Source organism: Schistocerca cancellata, chromosome 2 (assembly GCF_023864275.1).
Source record: "Schistocerca cancellata isolate TAMUIC-IGC-003103 chromosome 2, iqSchCanc2.1, whole genome shotgun sequence".
Taxonomy (NCBI): domain Eukaryota; kingdom Metazoa; phylum Arthropoda; class Insecta; order Orthoptera; family Acrididae; genus Schistocerca; species Schistocerca cancellata.
Window position 1 is genome coordinate 508,374,119 of NC_064627.1, and position 19,251 is coordinate 508,393,369.

The 19,251-nt window shown below is 39.9% G+C and overlaps 1 protein-coding gene across 1 annotated transcript in view; it reads left to right on the forward strand.

The window, feature by feature from the left end:
- The window catches only part of LOC126162055 (cullin-3), a 264,745-nt gene that overhangs the window by 198,248 nt on the left and 47,246 nt on the right, over positions 1-19,251 (forward strand). Inside the window, exon 10 of the mRNA XM_049918298.1 lies at positions 8,324-8,448. Within this exon, the coding sequence (XP_049774255.1) occupies positions 8,324-8,448 (125 nt within the window). The remainder of the gene's footprint in view (positions 1-8,323; positions 8,449-19,251) is intronic.

Below are 19,251 nucleotides of genomic sequence, written 5' to 3' on the forward strand. Positions count from 1 at the left end.
ACTGAGAAATTCATCAATGGAGTAGAAGGAGTTGGCCACCAATAAATCCTTTAGGCTTCTCATAAACTGAATTTCATTGGTTATTAAGCTTTTTATGGCTGCTGGCAAGTTATTGAAAATGTGTGTTCCTGAATAATGCACACCTTTTTGTGCAAGAGTAAGTGACTTTGAATGCTTGTGAAGATTGTTTTATTTCTAGTATTGATTCCATGAATTGAGCTGTTCGTTTGAAAAAGTGTTATATTTTTAAAGACAAATTTCATTAAGGAATAAATATATTGGGCAGCTGTAGTTTGTATTAACTAGTTCCCTAAAATGGCTTCTGTAGGATGTTCTTGAGTTCACACCACATATCTCTTATTGTCCATTTTTGTGCCCGGAAAAAAAGTATATTTGTTTGGCTACATACAAAGGAATGTGTGATACGGGCAAATTCATATTATTGAGTAAAAAGACCTTGTTTCACAAAGTGACTAGCATCCAGGGCACATTGGTCTATCGATTACTCATACAATTTTGAACGCATCCCTGTTGATTTCTTATTGAATCGTAAGTTGATTTTTGAATGTGAGCATAGTGTACGTGATGCCTCTGCCAGGGGAATCCCTGTCGTATCTAGAAATAAACTTTCCTGCAAACAAAAGGGGACGGGTCTACGTGCAGTACACACTGTCGACTTCTTTGACTCTGCAGTACAATTTCGTACACACGTAAGGGTAAATGACAATCACTGTTTATGTGGTTGACTGGGTTTGCAAATGATCAGCGTTGTTATAATTACTAGCGAATTCCATAGTTTCATACCACCAGAGTGGAAATAATCGACTAACAGGAATAACAGGCAACAAAGATTATGTATTGTCTTCTCAGTGATCCAAGAAAACGAAATTTTGACAGAAAAGTTTTGGCCAGACCGCTACACTACTAAGGACCAGTTATACAGTCTGCGGCTAGCAGCTGCTAAAGTTCTATTCTGAAGGTAGCGAGGAAAATGTGTTGTACAAACATGTAATAACGCCTAACCGGAGAATAATTGTGGGCTAACTAAACCGGTGATTGTAACAGGTTTTGTGAAGTTAACCAGAGAATAAATTTTGACCCTGGCAGGAATAGTTACAGAATTATGATGACAAGATTGTTTGTTAGAATGAGGAAGGAGAAGAAACGGGGACTCCCACAAATTGTGGAAGAATATGACGATTCCAAATTTATATAAAAATTTTGTAATACTACTACTTTTCGATCTCATGCTTCAGAAGCTAGAGTGTATGAATGGAATGTGAAACTATTTCCTAACATAAAACTTCTTGCTTGTAGTAGGCCTAATAGGCATTTAATATTGGTACTTCGTGAATTATATTCTGTCGTGTTATAAAAATGACCATTTGTGCCAAAACAGTCTCATTTATTTGGTGTGTGTAACAATTGCTGGAATATTAGGCAGGCCTATTTCGTTTTATCTAGCAGGCAGTGACAAAATACATGTAATCAAATCGAGAATCCACACCAGTCTTGGGTACTATTCGTATAAATAGATTTTCTAGTATTAGACGACGACATTTCGTTTTCTTCATGTAGCAAAACGTTGATGAACTTTGATGAGGTAATAGATTCTTTCCTAGAAAAGAAAGCACACCATGTAAAGCTGTAGCAAGATTAGAGAGGAAAAAATGCTAGGACTTCTATATTGAAGAAATGTGTACTGTCTTGCTTGTCTCGTGTCTTTACTGGTTTTATGTATCCTATATTTAATTTTATGTCACACAAAACAGCAAGTTATTAGCTAATAGGCAATAAAGAGTGCAAATTTTCTAAAGAATTCTTGTTCTTCCGGTTACAAATAATCCCATCCACTATTAATTGTGAGTTTATTATTTTAAGAGGGGCAGGATGTCAAACCGGCCGACAGGGGCAGGAGAGGCAACAGAGGACATTTTAAATTTCCACTGGCCGGAATATAGTTTGATGGCACCCTTTACAAAATATTAGACGTTTGAATTTCACAGTGCGAAATACAGAGATGTGCGATGGAAAAATGCTGTGTGAAGAGGTGTGGCACTTCACTTCGGCACACTTAGACCAAATAACATGTCTTACATTCCCTGAAACATATATGTTTTATGTATCAGACTCTTCAGAAAGATGTGCGCTTCAAAATGAAGATTTTTTGAAAAGTCGATTTTTTAAATTTTTTGCGTCCTGCCTCACATGCTCGAGGGAGGGGGAGCGCCACTATCTAATATTGTCCCGGTTCGGAAATATCATAGATCCGGACCTAATGCACAGAGCAGTCTTGAGTTGTTGTGGGGAGATGGTAGTCTCACCCATGTTTAGGTGATTTTGTTGTTTCCTCTTCGTTTATTGCTCTCACGTCAAATGAAAACAAAACGGATTTCTGTGGCCAGCAGCTCTCAAGTGAATTAAAATTCATTCACATAATTACGGAAGGCTAAAATATGTTATTAGTTTCAGATTTTGTTTCCACCTTTCGGACAGGCAAGCATTAATCGCCTTGCAGAACAATGAAATTTTTTTGTTGGTTTGTTAAAGAAAACGACTTTTATTAATCTTTTCTGCTGAGGCCAAGTTATTTCAAACGAAGTGTTTAATTCCACACTATTGGCTAGTTTCAACTGTTCGCTGCATTTCAAGTTCACGTTTTCATCTTCTAGCATGTATGGTATTATGCTATAATAAAGAACCGAACATGAGATAATACTGTACTGGTACTCCAACAAAATTTTCATTTGAATCTGGTCATAAGAATGTGCACTTTAAACCGAATTATGCATTTTAGTATGGTTCACAAAATTCCCATGCTCTTGGAATATGTCTTGTTTCTTTTATGACATAATGTAAGATCTTTTAATGTTTTACACGTATGAACGTTTGGGCTTCCCGCGTCGTCATAGCTGCGCGAGCGCGGTGACGCCTGTCATCTGGTGCAACTGCTGAAACAAATCTAACAGGTCGCGGTAAAATATTCCGAATGGATGTTTGAAAAGTGTTACCGTATTTACTCGAATCGAAGCCGCACTTTTTTTCCGGTTTTTGTAATCCAAAAAACCGCCTGCGGCTTAGAATCGAGTGCAAAGTAAGCGGAAGTTCTGAAAAATGTTGGTAGGTGCCACCACAACTAACTTCTGCTGTCGAATATATGTAGTGCTTCACAGGCATGCTTTGCAGGCACAAAGATAAATAATGGCGCCAAACCCTCTGCAAAAAGGTGGAAGATGAGCTTTTTTTTCTCCGCCTCGAGTTTCGACCACTGCATTTCCTACATTATCCAACGAAGTAAATACAAATTCCGTATTGTCCATCTTCGAATCCTTATAGGAACTTTTATGAATTGTGAATCACATGCAGTATTCTCTTCACCATAAGAAGAATATGCATATAAACATTTTGCCATGTATTCTTTCGTGTTTGCTGCTAACTCATTTAAATCCTGTCTGCCTAATAAACTACGAAACTAGAGTGAGACTAACAGCAAACGCGGAAGAATATACATATCATGTCATATTCATATTCATATTATTCTTATGCCTATTAGTGATATAGTCAGAAATGAAGCACGGCAATTGACTAGATTTTTAAACCTAAGATGACTCTAATTTCTGTGCAGAATGTAATGTACTAAAGAGGTGTCTGCAAAGATTTTCAAATGGAGAAAAATTTTCGCTAAACTCTCGTTCAGAACATCTTTTATCATACGCTGTCTATTATTTGGTTCTTGTTGATCATTATCAAAGAAAGCAGCAGTGTAAGTAACAACAAATAGCAGTCTCTTGCCATTGTTTCGCTAATGAGACGATTCCTCTCTCTCTCTCTCTCTCTCTCTCTCTCTCTCTCTCTCTCTTTCTTTTTAAAGTGGCGGTAGTGTGCACAAAAGTAAGCCATGCCGCGAGTGGTGACAGGTCGTAAATACTCATTATCAGCATGCGACGAACAATGCATGACACAGTACAGTAATGCATTTTCAGCTTAGAGTGATGTAAACTCCTATAACAAAGAGAACGGCACTTATCAGATGAAAGAAAAATAAGCAATCAATTCAAAACAGATGAAGTACGCGAAAAAGGAAGAGTAGTCTTATAAATACAGACAGAGCACCTGACGCATAGCAATGGCTACCTGGTAAAGCTTAACTGCTAAGCTTACGACTCGAACCAAGCTACTGTAGCTGTATCGTCATTCATTCGACCTAAATTGTGTCTCATATTACAATGGACCAACTTTGTTTTGATTTGGAGGTGCGGCCTAGAACTTTTCTCTCCCCTTGAATTTCGAGTCTCAAATTTCAGGTGCGGCATAGATTCCGGAAAATTTTTTTCCTTCATTTCGAGTCTCATTTTTCAGGTGCGGCTTAGATTCGAGTAAATACGGTATTTTCAAGTAAAGTAAATTTCCTTTTACACAAGATGAACTCTGTGCGCGAATGTCCGATGAATTTGTTAAATCTCAGAACGATTGACTCTCACTCAAAAATCAAATCTTTGAGGATGACCATTTAGAATATTTTCGGGCCCAGAGGATCAGACATTTACGTCGTTGTTAAAAATTTTACTGGAACATTTGTGTGATGTATCTTAAAGTGTAACACGCGCAAAAAAGATCAACATTATGTGTGATAGCTTAGCTTCTCCTGCAGCTTATTAATCCAACATTATACGTGAAAGCTTTTCTTTTCTTGTAGCAACGCTGTGTATATTAATTTAAACCATTACCTTTTCCTATCTCTGTGTTCGCGCTGCTTTACAGTGATGTCGCTATTAGCTGACTACATCACGTGTCCTATGCTCTGAATATCCGCTGCCATGTTGCCATCGGCTGGCAAGATGGCTTGACACGAGCTATGACTGGCTTACAAAAGTGCATCGCAGTCTCATTTCAATCCTTCGGAAAGGAACATGCGGTGTTTGGTGAAATTCATATTTATACTTTCGTAATACGAAAATATGCAGTGTACATGTTGCTGCACATCAGACATCTTTCCAAAATGTGTTTTTTTCCCCTGAGTTTCGTGTATAAAACCACAACCATTGAAAGGATTGATAAGTTTTACAGTTCCGAGGAAAGGTATATTGTTACTTAACACGGAAAAAATGTATTTTCATCCGGGAGAAAGTGCATTTTTAACTGGGAAATCCGGGAATTTTTTTCCCCGTCCACGTATACACCCTGAGTGAGGAATGGAAGAAAACAGAACTAAATAACTTTTGTTACACAGTGTAAAGTCCAGGTTGGAATACCAACACTATTATGAAAACGGTAGATCCATATCCACCTTAAAGACACCTTGGGTTGCAGGTAGGCACGATGAAAAGACTGTACACGTGCAAGGTTTCTTCCAGAGTCTTCTTTAGAAAGAAAAACACACACACACACACACACACACACACACACAGTGTGGTGTTATGTTTTGGGGACCCAGGAAATGGTGACCAGGCTGATCTACGGTTCGCAAACTTCGTGTAGACTGTTGTTCATATGCCTCAGAATTCTAACTTTCCCATCCCTCTGCATGTATTTCATCTTCACAATATTGAATCATTCAGAAAAAACTGTAATATTCATGTAGTGAACAGTTGACAGGAAAACAATATGCACCTAGATAACATTTCCTTTAAACATTGTACAGAAAAGTGTGCACTATCCAGCAGGTTTTATTTTCAACAATACTTTCAATGGGACCGAAAAATTAAGCGAGAAACTCTTCAAATCTAAGTTGAAAGATTCTCTTGTAGCACATTCCTTCCATTCTCTACAGGAATTCTTCACAGTAGTAGAGAAATTTTCTGTACAATGAGTTATATATTTGTACACACTCACACAATTTTTCGTATTTTATTAATTCTTTTGTTCATAAATTTCCTAATCGGCAGTATATGAACAATTTACTGTCTCAATCTATGACTGAGTATTGGGTCATGATTTCAAAGAAATTGGTAAATTAATAAATAAAATAGTAATTTGCAGTTAACTGAGGTTCCTGGGTTGAACATTAAACTCCCTTAGAGGCCAAGAATTAGAAACTTTATGACACTTCTCTAAGAGAAGAAGAGCAATATACTGGAACTGAAGATCAGCCCGAAGTGCCACAACACGTGGTTGAAGCCAGTGATACAAAATGAAATACAGGAAATTATGGCCCACATGATCTGGTGAAACACCACTGAGCAAATAAAAGCTTTTTCCTTTTTATGGAGTTACGGCAGATTCAATAACAGATATAGCTCAACAGCAGTAGTTCACTCCTTACGTACGTTGTGTCGACCCTAAGACACTAAGAGTAATAGAAATTTTCTGACTTCATGCAGTTCACTTGGCTCCAGGATACAAACCCTGGCAATTAGCATTAAAGAAACACTTCTGAGGATCTTACTAGGAATGGAGTTGCTACATGCCCAATGTTTTGGTTGTGCAGCAAATGTGTCTGGGTGGAACAAGGGTGTGAAAGGAATCCTCTTTAAAGATAATCCAAACAGCTGTCACACCCACTGCACTAATTATTGTGTGGGTCTTGCACTACATGGAGTTTCAAGAAGCTGTGATCCCCTGTGCTAAAAGTCTCGGTAATTCTGAAACACGTCTCAGATATAATTCTAGAGTCCGCAAAAAGGAAGAACTTGGGTGGATGTTATCCTATTATGTGGTGTCAGTGAGATGAATCCAAAATCAAAGGTCAACTGCTGATACCAAAGTGAAAATAGAAGTGACAAACTTAAAAATGCTGTGATCACTTTAGTACAGCAGTTAGTCAAAGTACCAATTTTGGTAAACTATGTTGCCATCTTCTTATCTCATGCACTACACTTACAAGAATCTCGTCCATGTATTCAATAATTAGTGTCACATAATACGTAGACAATCCCAGAACATCCGTGGCATAGTATGTTGGCATTTTAGAAGTAAAATAACCACTATTTAAAATATCATACACATTGCACCAAGTATTACATGCTAATGCTCACTTAAGAACCTCATATATGGCTTCCAAACAGATCTTCAATTTACACAATGTTTATAAGAGTCGCTTGGAGTCCACAGAGCAGACTTAAATCTTGGTAAGATTCTCACACATCTCAAAATGCTGTGAAGCATTATCACTAGTGTGCAACCATGTAATTTATCCTCTACTGAAAGACAACTAATTCACGCGATCATTCTGTTTAGAGCAGTTCCAATATAGTCAACATCTTCTGATATGTCATTCAGCTCCTTGCAATGACTTAAAAGTTGCCTCAGATCAACAGTGACAGGTGAAGTAATTTCTTAACAATGGAAAAGATACCTGAATAACAAAGTGGAGAAAGAAAGTTGCAAGCCAGCTATTTATTAAAATTCATTTCAAAAATAATTCAGAATTGTACACTTGGATTACAGACATCAGACTTGCAAATTGAGTACTTACTAACTTCATTACAGACATCAGACTTGCAAATTGAGTACTTACTAACTTCAATTTAATTTTGAATTGTCTTAGTTTAAAAAAAAAAAAAAAAAAAAAAAAAAAAAAAAAAAAAAAAAAAAACTGACGTCATTCAAAAGCTTACACATTACTAAAAGATATAAAAACACAATTTAATGATACTTACTAGTTCCTGTATATACATTTCCATGACTCTCAGCAAAGCTTACACATCTTTTTTTCAGTGCAGTGTCAAAATTTCTCACACAACTAGAGGTGTTGGCTAAGCAAAACATAAGTGCTTTTTATTATTCCAAAGAAGTGTATGTAGTGAGAAGATACTGAAAATGTTATATGATGTGAGCCTAAATTGTCAAATGTTGAATGAAGATGTACTGTTTGGGAACACAGAACGCGATGCTGCCTCTGTTGCCTCTATCACCACCATTGCAAAGTTTTACCAGGGAAATAGTTGCACAGAATTTTGCTACTTGCTGTTATTTGCAGATAATAAATAATGAGTACACATTAATGATGTCTTGATAGACCTTTATACAAAAGCATTCATACACACAGTGTACCTCTCTTAACAGTTACTCTCAGATTAAACAGTGGAAATTCCGGGATGGTATAACAACGATATGGAAGGGGTAGGTTGCAGCTCACCACATAGAAGAGCTGTTGAGTCAGAGACAGGCACAACGAATCTTTTTTTTCCCCATTGTGCCTAACTGTGACTCAGTGCCTCCTCTACATGGTGAATAGCAATCTACCTTCTCCGTATTGTAGTTATACTCAAGTTGTATGCCACAATTGCCAGATATGTGTTGTTGCTGCAAATAAAATAAATTAGGGACACGAACTTAAGCTGGCTCAAGATTTATGAAATTTTTGTGTTTCATTGATTTACAGACAAATCTTCATGGTGTAGACATGAGTGTGCGGGTTCTTACCACTGGATTTTGGCCAACACAAAGTGCGACTCCAAAATGCAGTATTCCAGCAGCTCCCCGCAATGCTTTTGAAGCTTTTAGAAGGTAAGTTCAAAGTAATGAAAACTTAACTGTCACATTCGTGGTTTTAGTTCAGTCTTTAGTAAAAGAGAACATAGTGTATATAATATCAGGATTGGAAGAAGTTGTGTATTGAGTGATCATGATGGACAGTCAATGAAGAGGATTGTGGCAAAAAATAAGAGGACGGCAGCTGCAAAAGTCACTGCAAAACTTAATGCTACGCTTGCAAACCCTGTTAACAACAAAACAACATGGACCGAGTGCCATGAACTGGGAATTGCAGTGTGAGCTGGAATTTTAAAACACAGGTGATTCAAATGCCAGTAACAAGGAAATATTGTGGCAAAGCCATAGAACCTGGACAGTGGAGCAATGGAAGAGTCATTTAGTTCTATGAGTTTTGTTTCAACAGTTTCCAAATTGTGGCTGAGTTTACATCTCAAGAGTGAAAATGGTGAGGGTTAAGTGATGATTTGGGCGGCTATATCATGCGATTCCATGACCCCCGTGGTTACTCCATGAGGTCACACCACTGGAAAGAATTACATGACCGTTTTTCTGATCGGGTCCATCCCATGGTGCAGTGTTTTTTCCACAATGTTGATACTGTGTTCCAAGAAGACAGGGCCCCTATAATCACAGCTCGCATTGTCCAGGACTGATTTTTTGAGTGGTGGGGAGGATGAATTGTCACATCTCCCCTGACCACCACAGTCACTGGATCTCAGTTTCATTGACCCTTTGGTCTACTTTGGAGAGAGGGGGGCCTGATCACTATCCATCTCCATCCTTATTACCTGAACTTGCCACTATTTTGCAGGAAGAAATGTATAAGATTCCCTTGAAAACCATACATGACCATTATTTATCCATTCTTAAATGACAAGTAACAGTTTTGAAAGCCTGAGGGTTTTCCTGTGCCATATTAGGCTTGATAATGTGTTGTGCTTTTGGTGTTCCCATATTTTTGTTCACCCCTGTATACAGACCATATGATATGTAAATTAATTTCAGCCACAGCTGTCATTTCATGGTAATAGAATACTTTTTCCGTGGGCAACAAGTATGAATAATTTGGGGGTTATACTTGGAAGGTGTTCTCGTTGCATTGCATTTATTAACAGCAGCCTTGAAAAATTGAAGCAACAATAAAATCCTCAGAAACTACTGCTGTCTTAAACTATTTAATGATACCAAGAGTACATATAATTTGAAGTATCCACTGTAGAAGATTCAGTTTTGAAACTTCAACAGATTATCACTCTCAAAGAGCAGCCCTCTCTGTCAGTCAGTGACAGCTGTGTATACACAGGCAGGCAAATGGTGATTAGCAGTCTTTCATTGCTAAACACTTGCCTGTTAGTGCACACAGAAAAGGTCTTAACTAATTTAGTAACAAAGTTGTTAACTAATGAGCATATCACCACATCTGTCATTAAATGCTTCTAAAATTAAAATTTTACTTTTTCCAGTAATATTAAATTTCCGGATTTTCAGTCAAAATTAACATCAGCCTCTAGCACATAAAACATATTGTGAATATTTTTTCTCATTCTCTGATCTTGAGACTGGTTACACATGCGTGTAAGCTCTTCGGGATTGAGGGTGTTTCAGTTTCTAAATAACATACATTTCTAATGAAAATAAAACAATGGAAAATCCAGGATAGATTGTAACAATATTAGAGAAGGAAACTTGCTACTCACCATGTAGCAGAGATGCAGAGTCACGATAGGCACAACAAAAAGATTCACACACTTATAGCTTTCGGCCATTAAGGCCTTTGTCAGCAATAGGTACACATATACAAATGTGCATGCACACACACTCATGCAAAAGCAACTTGCACACACATCTGCAGTCTCAGACAACTGAAATATCACTGCGAGCAGCAGTACCAGTGCATGATGGGAATGACAACCGGGGGGGGGGGGGGGGGGGCTGAGGAGGAGGCTGGGGCGGGGAGGGGGAGGGATAGTATGGTGGGGGTGGTGGACAGTGAAGTGCTGCAGTTTAGATGGAGGGTGGGAGAGAAGGTGGGGGGGGGGGGGTAAGTAGCAGAAAGGAGAGAAAGAAAAAGAAATTAAAAGACTGGGTGTGGCGGTGAAATGACGGCTATATAGTGCTGGAATGGGAACAGGGAGGGGCTGGATGGGTGAGGACAGTGACTAACAAACGTTGAGGCCAGGAGCGTTACGGGAATGTAGGATGTATTGTAGGGAAAGTTCTCACCTGCACAGTTCACAAAAGCTGGTGTTGGTGGGAAGGATTCATATGGCACAGGCTGTGAAGCAGTCATTGAGATGAGGGATATCATGTTTGGCAGCATGTTCAGCAACAGGGTGGTCCACTTGTTTCTTGGCCACAGTTTGTTGTTGGCTGTTCATGTGGGGGACAGCTTGTTGGTTGTCATGCCTATATAGAATGCAGCACAGAGGTTGCAGCTTAGCTTGTAAATCACATGACTGGTGTCACAGGTAGCCCTGCCTTTGATGGGATAGGTGATGTTAGTGACCGGACTGGAATAGGTGGTGGTAGGAGGATGTGGGACAGGTCTTGCATCTAGGTCTATTACAGGCGTATGAGCCATGAGGTAAGGGATTGGGAGCGAGGATTGTGTAAAGATCAAAGAGTATATTGTCTAGGTTCGGTGGACGGCGGAATACCACTGTAGGATGGATGGGAAGGATAGTGGGCAGGACATTTCTCAGTTCAGGGACTGACGTGAGGTAATTGTGAAAACCTGGCGGAGAATGTAATTCAGTTGCTCCAGTCCCGGATGGTACTGAGTTACGAGAGGAATGCTTCCTGTGGCTGGACTTTGGGAGGTGTTGGGAGACTGGTAAGATAAGGCACGGGAGATTTGTTTTTGTTCAAGGTTGGGAGGATAATTACAGTCAGTGAAGGCTTCAGTGAGTCCCTCGGTGTATGTTGAGAGGAACTGCTCGTCACTGCAGGTGTGACGACCATGGGTGGCTAGGCTGTATGAACGGGCAAAGCAAATGGAGGAGAAGTAGTTGAGGTTCTGGAGGAATGTGGATAGGGTGTCCTCACCTTCAATCCAGGTAGCAAAGATGTCATCAATGAATGAGAACCAGGTGAGGGGTTTAGGATTCTGGGTTTTTAGGAAGGATTCCTCTAGATGGCCCATGAATAGGTTGGCATAGGATGATGCCATGCAGGTACCCATAGCCGTACCCCAGATTTGTTAGTAGGTAATGCCCTCAAAGGAGAAGTAATTGTGGGTGAGGATATAGTTGTTCATGATGACTAGAAAGGATGTGGTTGTTTGGAATCCATAAGGCATCTGGAAAGGTAGTGTTCAATAGCAGTAAGGGCATGGACATTAGGAATGTTAGTGTACAGGGAGGTGGCACAAGAGTTACGAGCAGGGCACCGTGTGGTAAAGGGACAGGAACTGTGGAGAGTCGGTGGAGGAAATGGATGGTATATTTTAATAGCAGGATAGGTTCTGGGTAATGGGTTTAAGGTGTTGTTCTAAGAGAGCAGAGATTCTCTCAGTGGAGGCGCAGTAACAGGCCACAATGGGTCGTTCTGGGTAGTTGGGTTTATGGACTGTAGGAAGCATGTAGAAGTGCGGGGAGTGGTAGGGGTAAGTAGAGACATGGGGTTCTGGGATGGGCCTAAGGATTTGAGTAGTGACTGGAGATCCTGCTGTATTACTTGAATGTGGTCACTGTACTGGAATGGGGTCACTGAGGCAAGATTTGTTAGTGGAAGTATCTGACAGCTCACAGAGTCCTTCCGTCAGGTAATCCTTGCGGATCAAAACAACGGTCGCGGAGCTGTTGTCTGCAGGTAGGATTATAAGGTCGGGATCCATTCTTAGATGGTGGACTGCAGTTCTTTCTGCAGGTGTAAGGTTAGTTTGCATGTTGAGGGATTTGGAGACTGATAGTGGGGCAAGGTTGGAGGTTAAGAAATTCTGGAAAGTTAACAGGGGGTGGTTTGGAGGCAGTGGGGGTGGATCACAGTTGGATAGAGAAGTGAACTGAGTTAGGCAAGGTTCAGTATTGCTCTTTGGTTGAGCCTAATTGGTTGGGTTGGCGGTGAGAAAGTGTTCCCACAATAGGGACCGGGAGAAGGAGGGAAGGTCTCTAACAAGTCCTGCATGACTGAATTAGGGAGTGGGGCAAAAGGTGAGGCCTTTGGAAAGGACTGATATTTCTGTGGGACTAAGGCTTCTGTAGGAAAGGTTCATGATTGTGTTGTGGGTCTATTTAGGTACTGGGTTCTGTGTGGTGGTGGGAGTGAGTTCTAGAGGGTGGGGTAAGTGTAGTAGGTTTGCGAGACAGGGTTTGTCAACTATGAGGGGACGTGGGGGAAGTTTGGAAGTTGTTGTAGAGGTGGTGGACAGTGGTACTCCAAGGCAGGAGTAGGAAGTGAGCAGGATGGAAAGCTTTTTGAGGTGGCATTGTGCATGTTGCTCTAGTTCCTGCAGGGCAGTATTTTCAATGCATGTTATGGGTTCCAGGAATTTGGGATTACATAGCAGGGTAATTTTGCGGATGGAGAGAAGGCGCTGCAAGGAGGATTGGGCTTGGTTGATATGGTTTTACAGGACTATGCTGGTGAGGGCTAAGGATTGGCGTATTCTAAACAGGTAGAGGTCATTGTGGAAGGAGGGGTAATTTGATGGTAAGGCAACTGGGGGGATTTCATGATACAAGCAACAATGCAGGAGCAGTATGTGGGACTGGGATCTGGCTAGGGATAAGGAAACTTTTCTGTATTGACACAGATGGAAGGAGCAAGGATCTATGCTGGTGCCAAAAATGTGAAAAATTCCATAAAAAAAGTAGAATTACATCCAAAAAATTATGCAAAAATACACCCAGATACGTATGAAAGATCACGAAATGGATGCACACGGGAAAAAAACAAGATGAAATATGAGGAAGACAATGATAGTGGAGGGCGAAAACTCACTAAAATTGGCGAGGAGCAACAAGGATCAAAGTATATGTATATTAGTATGGGTAGCAGGTTTGAGGGCGGATAAGTGTGAAGAATGGGGACGGCATTTCCCACAGAAATATCAGTCCTACTGTGGGCTCTCGCTCCATCTCGCTATTGTCCATCGGTCTTCGGAAAAGAGCGAACGAACTAAGTAGCGAGGTTATCCATGAACTAGTTCGCATAGTTCGCCTGTGGGAGTGCTCTTCCGAACTAGTTCGTTCGTGAACTACACGAGACTAGTAACTGGAGTTTAAGCTTTTAAAGGTATTCTGGTACAAACGAAAATAATTTAGTCTGTCTATGCAAGAAAAATAATCTTGCAACATTAAGCATACTTTCCTATGTGCACATAAAGTATGAATTAGATAACACCAAAGCACAATTTCAATACTGCAAAATATCCACATAAAACAGTAAGGTTTTTGAGGTTCAGTATCTTCCAATTTTACAACAGCATAAACTGAAAATTATTTATTTTACCTTAAGCCTTGAGCCAGGCTGTTATCGATTCTCAACTTTTTAATCACATCAGTTCTATACCTTTTATAGATAAATATTTGTGATAGATCTCAGAACTCAAATGGATTGATAATATAATTTTCTGTGTGCTTTAGTTTGCATTATTTTGCAAATAATCACTGAAAATTAAAATTGCCACATAATGACGGGCAAGGAGGCTAGCGATGTTACTTGCCTCTGCAGCAGCGTGTGCTAAAAATGCTGAAAACTCAAGAATACGGTGAATGGAAATTACATTTTTATAAATGAAAACATGTAGCCACATTTACTGCTAAGTCTCCATTTCAGAATATATTGAATTTAACAGAATAAGAGACCTGAATAAGTAATTTGCTATGTCTCAGGTCGAGTGCAGCAGATCATTAGCAAGCGAACAAAACAAGACATTAGCAAGAGAGAGCAAAACGAACAGAACCCCCAGCAATAATCTTATCACACAATTTTATATGTATTAATTGATAGTAGCCAGGGATTACCATAAAATGAGGTGAAATCGATCGAAAACGGCATTTTATTTTTTAAATTTCGTCTAATTACTGTTGTGATATCGGAACAAAAATTCAGTATGTTAATTTAGCAAAAAGAAAAGATGTTATGTGGACATGTGTCCAGAAACACTTAATTTCCGTGTTAGAGCTCATTTTAGTTTCGTCAGTATGTACTGTACTTCCTTGATTCACCGCCAGTTGGCCAGTTGAAGGAAGGTAATGTTGACTTCGGTGCTTGTGTTGACATGCGACTCATTGCTCTACAGTACTAGCATCAAGCACATCAGTACGTAGCATCAACAGCTCATGGTCTTGCGGTAGCGTTCTCGCTTCCAGCGCACGGTGTCCCAGGTTCGATTCCCAGCGGGGCCAGTGATTTTCTCTGCCTCGTGATGACTGGGTGTTGTGTGTCTTTCATCATTATTTCATCTCCATCGACACGCAAGTCGCCGAAGTGGCGTCAACTCGAAAGACTTGCACCAGGCGAACGGTCTACCCGACGGGAGGCCCTAGCCACACGGCATTTCCATTTCCATCAACAGGTTAGTGTTCATCAGGAACGTGGTTTTGCAGTCAGTGCAATGTTTACAAATGCTGAGTTGGCAGATGGCCATTTCATGTATGGATTAGCACGGGGCAATAGCCGTGGCGCGGTACGTTTGTCTCGAGACAGATTTCCAGAACGAAGGTGTCCCGATAGGAAGACGTTCAAAGAAATTGATCGGCTTCTTAGGGAGCACGGAACATTCCAGCCTATGACTCGCGACTGGGGAAGACCTAGAACGACGAGGACACCTGCAGTGGACGAGGCAATTCTTCGTGCAGTTGACGATAACCCTAATGTCAGCGTCAGAGAAGTTGCTGCTGTACTAGACGTTGACCATGTCACTGTATGGAGAGTGCTACGGGAGAACCAGTTGTTTCCGTACCATGTACGGCATGTGCAGGCACTATCAGCAGCTGATTGGCCTCCACGGGTACACTTCTGCGAATGGTTCATCCAACAATGTATCAATCCTCATTTCAGTGCAAATGTTCTCTTTACAGATGAGGCTTCATTCCAATGTGATCAAATTGTAAATTTTCACAATCAACATGTGTGGGCTGACGAGAATCCGCATGCAATTGTGCAATCACGTCAACAACACAGATTTTCTGTGAACGTTTGGGCAGGCATTGTTGGTGATGTCTTGATTGGGCTCCATGTTCTTCCACCTATGCTCAATGGAGCACGTTATCATGATTTCATATGGGATTCTCTACCTGTGCTGCTAGAACATGTGCCTTTATGAGTAAGAGACAACATGTGGTTCATGCACGATGGAGCTCCTGCACATTTCAGTCGAAGTGTTCATATGCTTCTCAACAACAGATTCAGTGACCGATGGATTGGTAGAGGCGGACCAATTCCATGGCCTCCACGTTCTCCTGACCTCAACCCTCTTGACTTTCATTTATGGGGGCATTTGAAAGCTCTTGTCTACGCAACCCCGGTACCAAATGTAGAGACTCTTCATTTTCATATTGTGGACAGCTGTGATACAATACGCCATTCTCCAGGGCTGCATCAGCGCATCAGGGATTCCATGCGACGGAGGGTGGATGCATGTATCCTTGCCGTACCTTTTTGTACCACCCTGTATATTCGTGTATTACATTATTTTAACGTATAATTGCAGTTATTATTTTAAGTTAATTGTTGATTGGTTTCAACTCTTCAGTTGTGGCAAATCGGATCACCGTTGTATTTTGTATGCAGAAACAGAATCAGACTTCCATGGAGTGAATCCGATCACTATTTTGATTTTTGAAAAATATATTGCTGTATTTGTAACAAAATTTTACAGTTTCTAGACTAAACAAAAATTTACAAGCACATTAAACTTCTGATTTTTGCTATAAAAACACTTATAGTCACGAAATTTGACAAACAAATATTAATTTTTAGTTATTGTATGTCGTCAATGTGAAAAGAATTTACTCAGTGCCATAATCATCTATACCTCAAAAATAAATTTACCTTGCCTGCTATGTTGTGGAACAAGTTTTTTTTAATAATTTGGGCTCTTTCTACCTAAGTTGCATTGTCAATTTCTGAACTTTCTTTCTCAGAAATGTCATGTCATAGGTGTCATTAGAGATGCTTTCAATTTTACCAATAAAAAATCTGATTATTTTTTTCATAGGAAATTTTACTATGGTGAAATCATTATATTTTTTTTATTTTTTATTTATTATTTTATTTTTTATTTATTTTTTTAATTCATGCCAATCTTTATCCTTCTTGTCCATTTCTTAATTTTCATTTGACTCATATTGTTCTAGGTCACTGTTAGATGTTCTGGATAGAGACTCCCTGCTTGCAGTCCCGCCACTATCATTTTCATTGAAGTCACTGATAACACTTCCTTTTCCTAGAGTTCATGCTAAACTCTTTGCCTGGTGTGGCTTTCCTTTTGTTTCATTAGAGCACATCTGTTTCAACTGCATTTTGAAGACTGCTGACCAAGAAACTTCTGATGAGCTGGAGCCATGTGCATTGTTATCAGTTACTTCTGGAATCTGTGAAATGACCTTATCAGGTCAGAAAGGAAAAATTCCTGCTTTTCTGAACCTAGATATTACATTTGATTTGGACATGATAGCTATATTTTCAAAGGGTTTTTCAACAACCTAGGAAATTTGGATTTTGGCACAACTCCTCCATTCTTCCTTTTCCAATCATCTAGGACATTTCTCCAAGCAAGTTTTAAAGGTCTAAAAAAGGCCACATTGAGTGGCTGACACAAATGAGTAGAATTGGGTGGTAGAAGCACAAATTTGATGTCCTGCTCCTGGCACAGTTCAATCATTTTATATGACAGATGACTTAAGAGATTGTCACCTATAATCACTTTAGGTCTTCTAATTGCTATGCATAAGGCAAGACAATTTCAACAAACCGTGACTGAAACATTGTTAGGTCAAACCAAGCACTTTGATTCCTATTACAACCTGCATCAGTTATGTCCTCTTCAGTCCATGTATCGTATCAGTGTTTTGCCCCATAAACTGTGTATGGTGGGAGAACTGAGCCATTGGCAGCTGCTCCTATCATCGCACTGATACTTGACTTAGAACTGTCTACTGTCCTTTCAGGATGTCTTGTTCCTCGCTTCACTACTACTTTCACTTGTCCAGGATTGCCACAAGTTTGTCTCGTCATAGTTCATAATGTTGGAGGGAGGTACAGCACTCAAGGTCACTTTGAGGTTTTTAAAATAATCAGTCATTGTTACTTGGGTAACTGCTGCGTTTCCCTCTTCACATTTCACTTACTCTAACCGTTAGCTCTTTATTTCTTTTCAGAAAATATTTTACCCACTCTTGCTCAGATTGATTGTCACGAAATCTTTTTTCCCTGCTTTGAGGTTTTTAAAATAATCAGTCATTGTTACTTGGGTAACTGCTGCGTTTCCCTCTTCACATTTCACTTACTCTAACCGTTAGCTCTTTATTTCTTTTCAGAAAATATTTTACCCACTCTTGCTCAGATTGATTGTCACGAAATCTTTTTTCCCTGCTCCCTGCTAGATTGAGGTATGCCTGTACAATGTCCCTAACATCATTATTCTTCAAAGGAAACCCCCATTTCCAACACAATAATCCTTCAACCAGGCTTTTTTCCTCTCTAGTGATTAATGTTAGATGGCTCCCTATTTTGTATTTGTACCTTTCCTTGAGTTTGTCATTTAATGTGGTATATGGAACTGCGTATTGCTCTGAAGCTTTCTGAATGCTTAATTTTCCTGTGACAGCTCTCACCACATTTAGAATAAATTCTGGTAATTAGGCCTGCATAGTGTGACTGAGCAGATTAAGAGATTGGAGAGGGGGGGTGGGGGGAGGAAGGAAAAAGAAAAGAGAAAAAAAAAAATACCGTTTACTCTTTGAAAGTAACAGGCGCCAGCAGAAGTTTTTGCACTGTTGTGTTGACTACACGAGTGTAGCACAAGAATCACACACCTACTGACAATGCGATTTGCTAGTTGCGTGCTTTCCAACAAGCCAGTATTGTTGATAGATTCGTCAAGAATTCACGACAATGCTCAGCTGTAATGTACTTGTTAAAATGCTGAGCTCAGTTATCCAAATGTGGTAAAATGGGTAATTGATGGGATTGACACTATATGATTGGCGTCACCTCATTTTACGGTACATGTTGGCGTCTTCTATACACATCCTTGTCATAGTCCTTAGCAACCATAAACAAAATCTTGACTAAATGTACGTAATTACAGATTTCATCACTGTTTCTAGTATAGGAATAATATTTCAGTTTTAACAAAAATCCATACAAATTGTATATTTTATACACTGAAGTGCCAAAGAAACTGGTATAGGCATGCATATTCAAATACAGATATATGTAAACAAGCAGAATACAGCACTGCGGTAAGCAACACTTATATAATACAGCTAGTGTCTGGCACAGTTGTTAGATGGTTGCTGCTGCTACAGTGGCAAGTTATGAAATTTAAGTGAGTTTGAATGTGGTGTTGTAGTCGGCGCACAAGCGATGGGACACAGCATCTCCAAGGTAGTGATGAAGTTAGGATTTCCTGTACGACCATTTCACAATGGTACAGTGAATATCAGGAATCTGGTAAAACATCGAATCTCCGACATCACTGCAGCCGGAAAAAGATCCTGCAAGAATGGGACCAACGACGACTGAAGAGAATAGTTCAGTGTGACAGAAGTGCAACCCTTCTGCAAATTTCTGCATATTTCAATGCTGGGCCATCGAGTGTCAGCATGGGAACCAATGGGCTTTCGGAGCCGAACGTCCACTCGT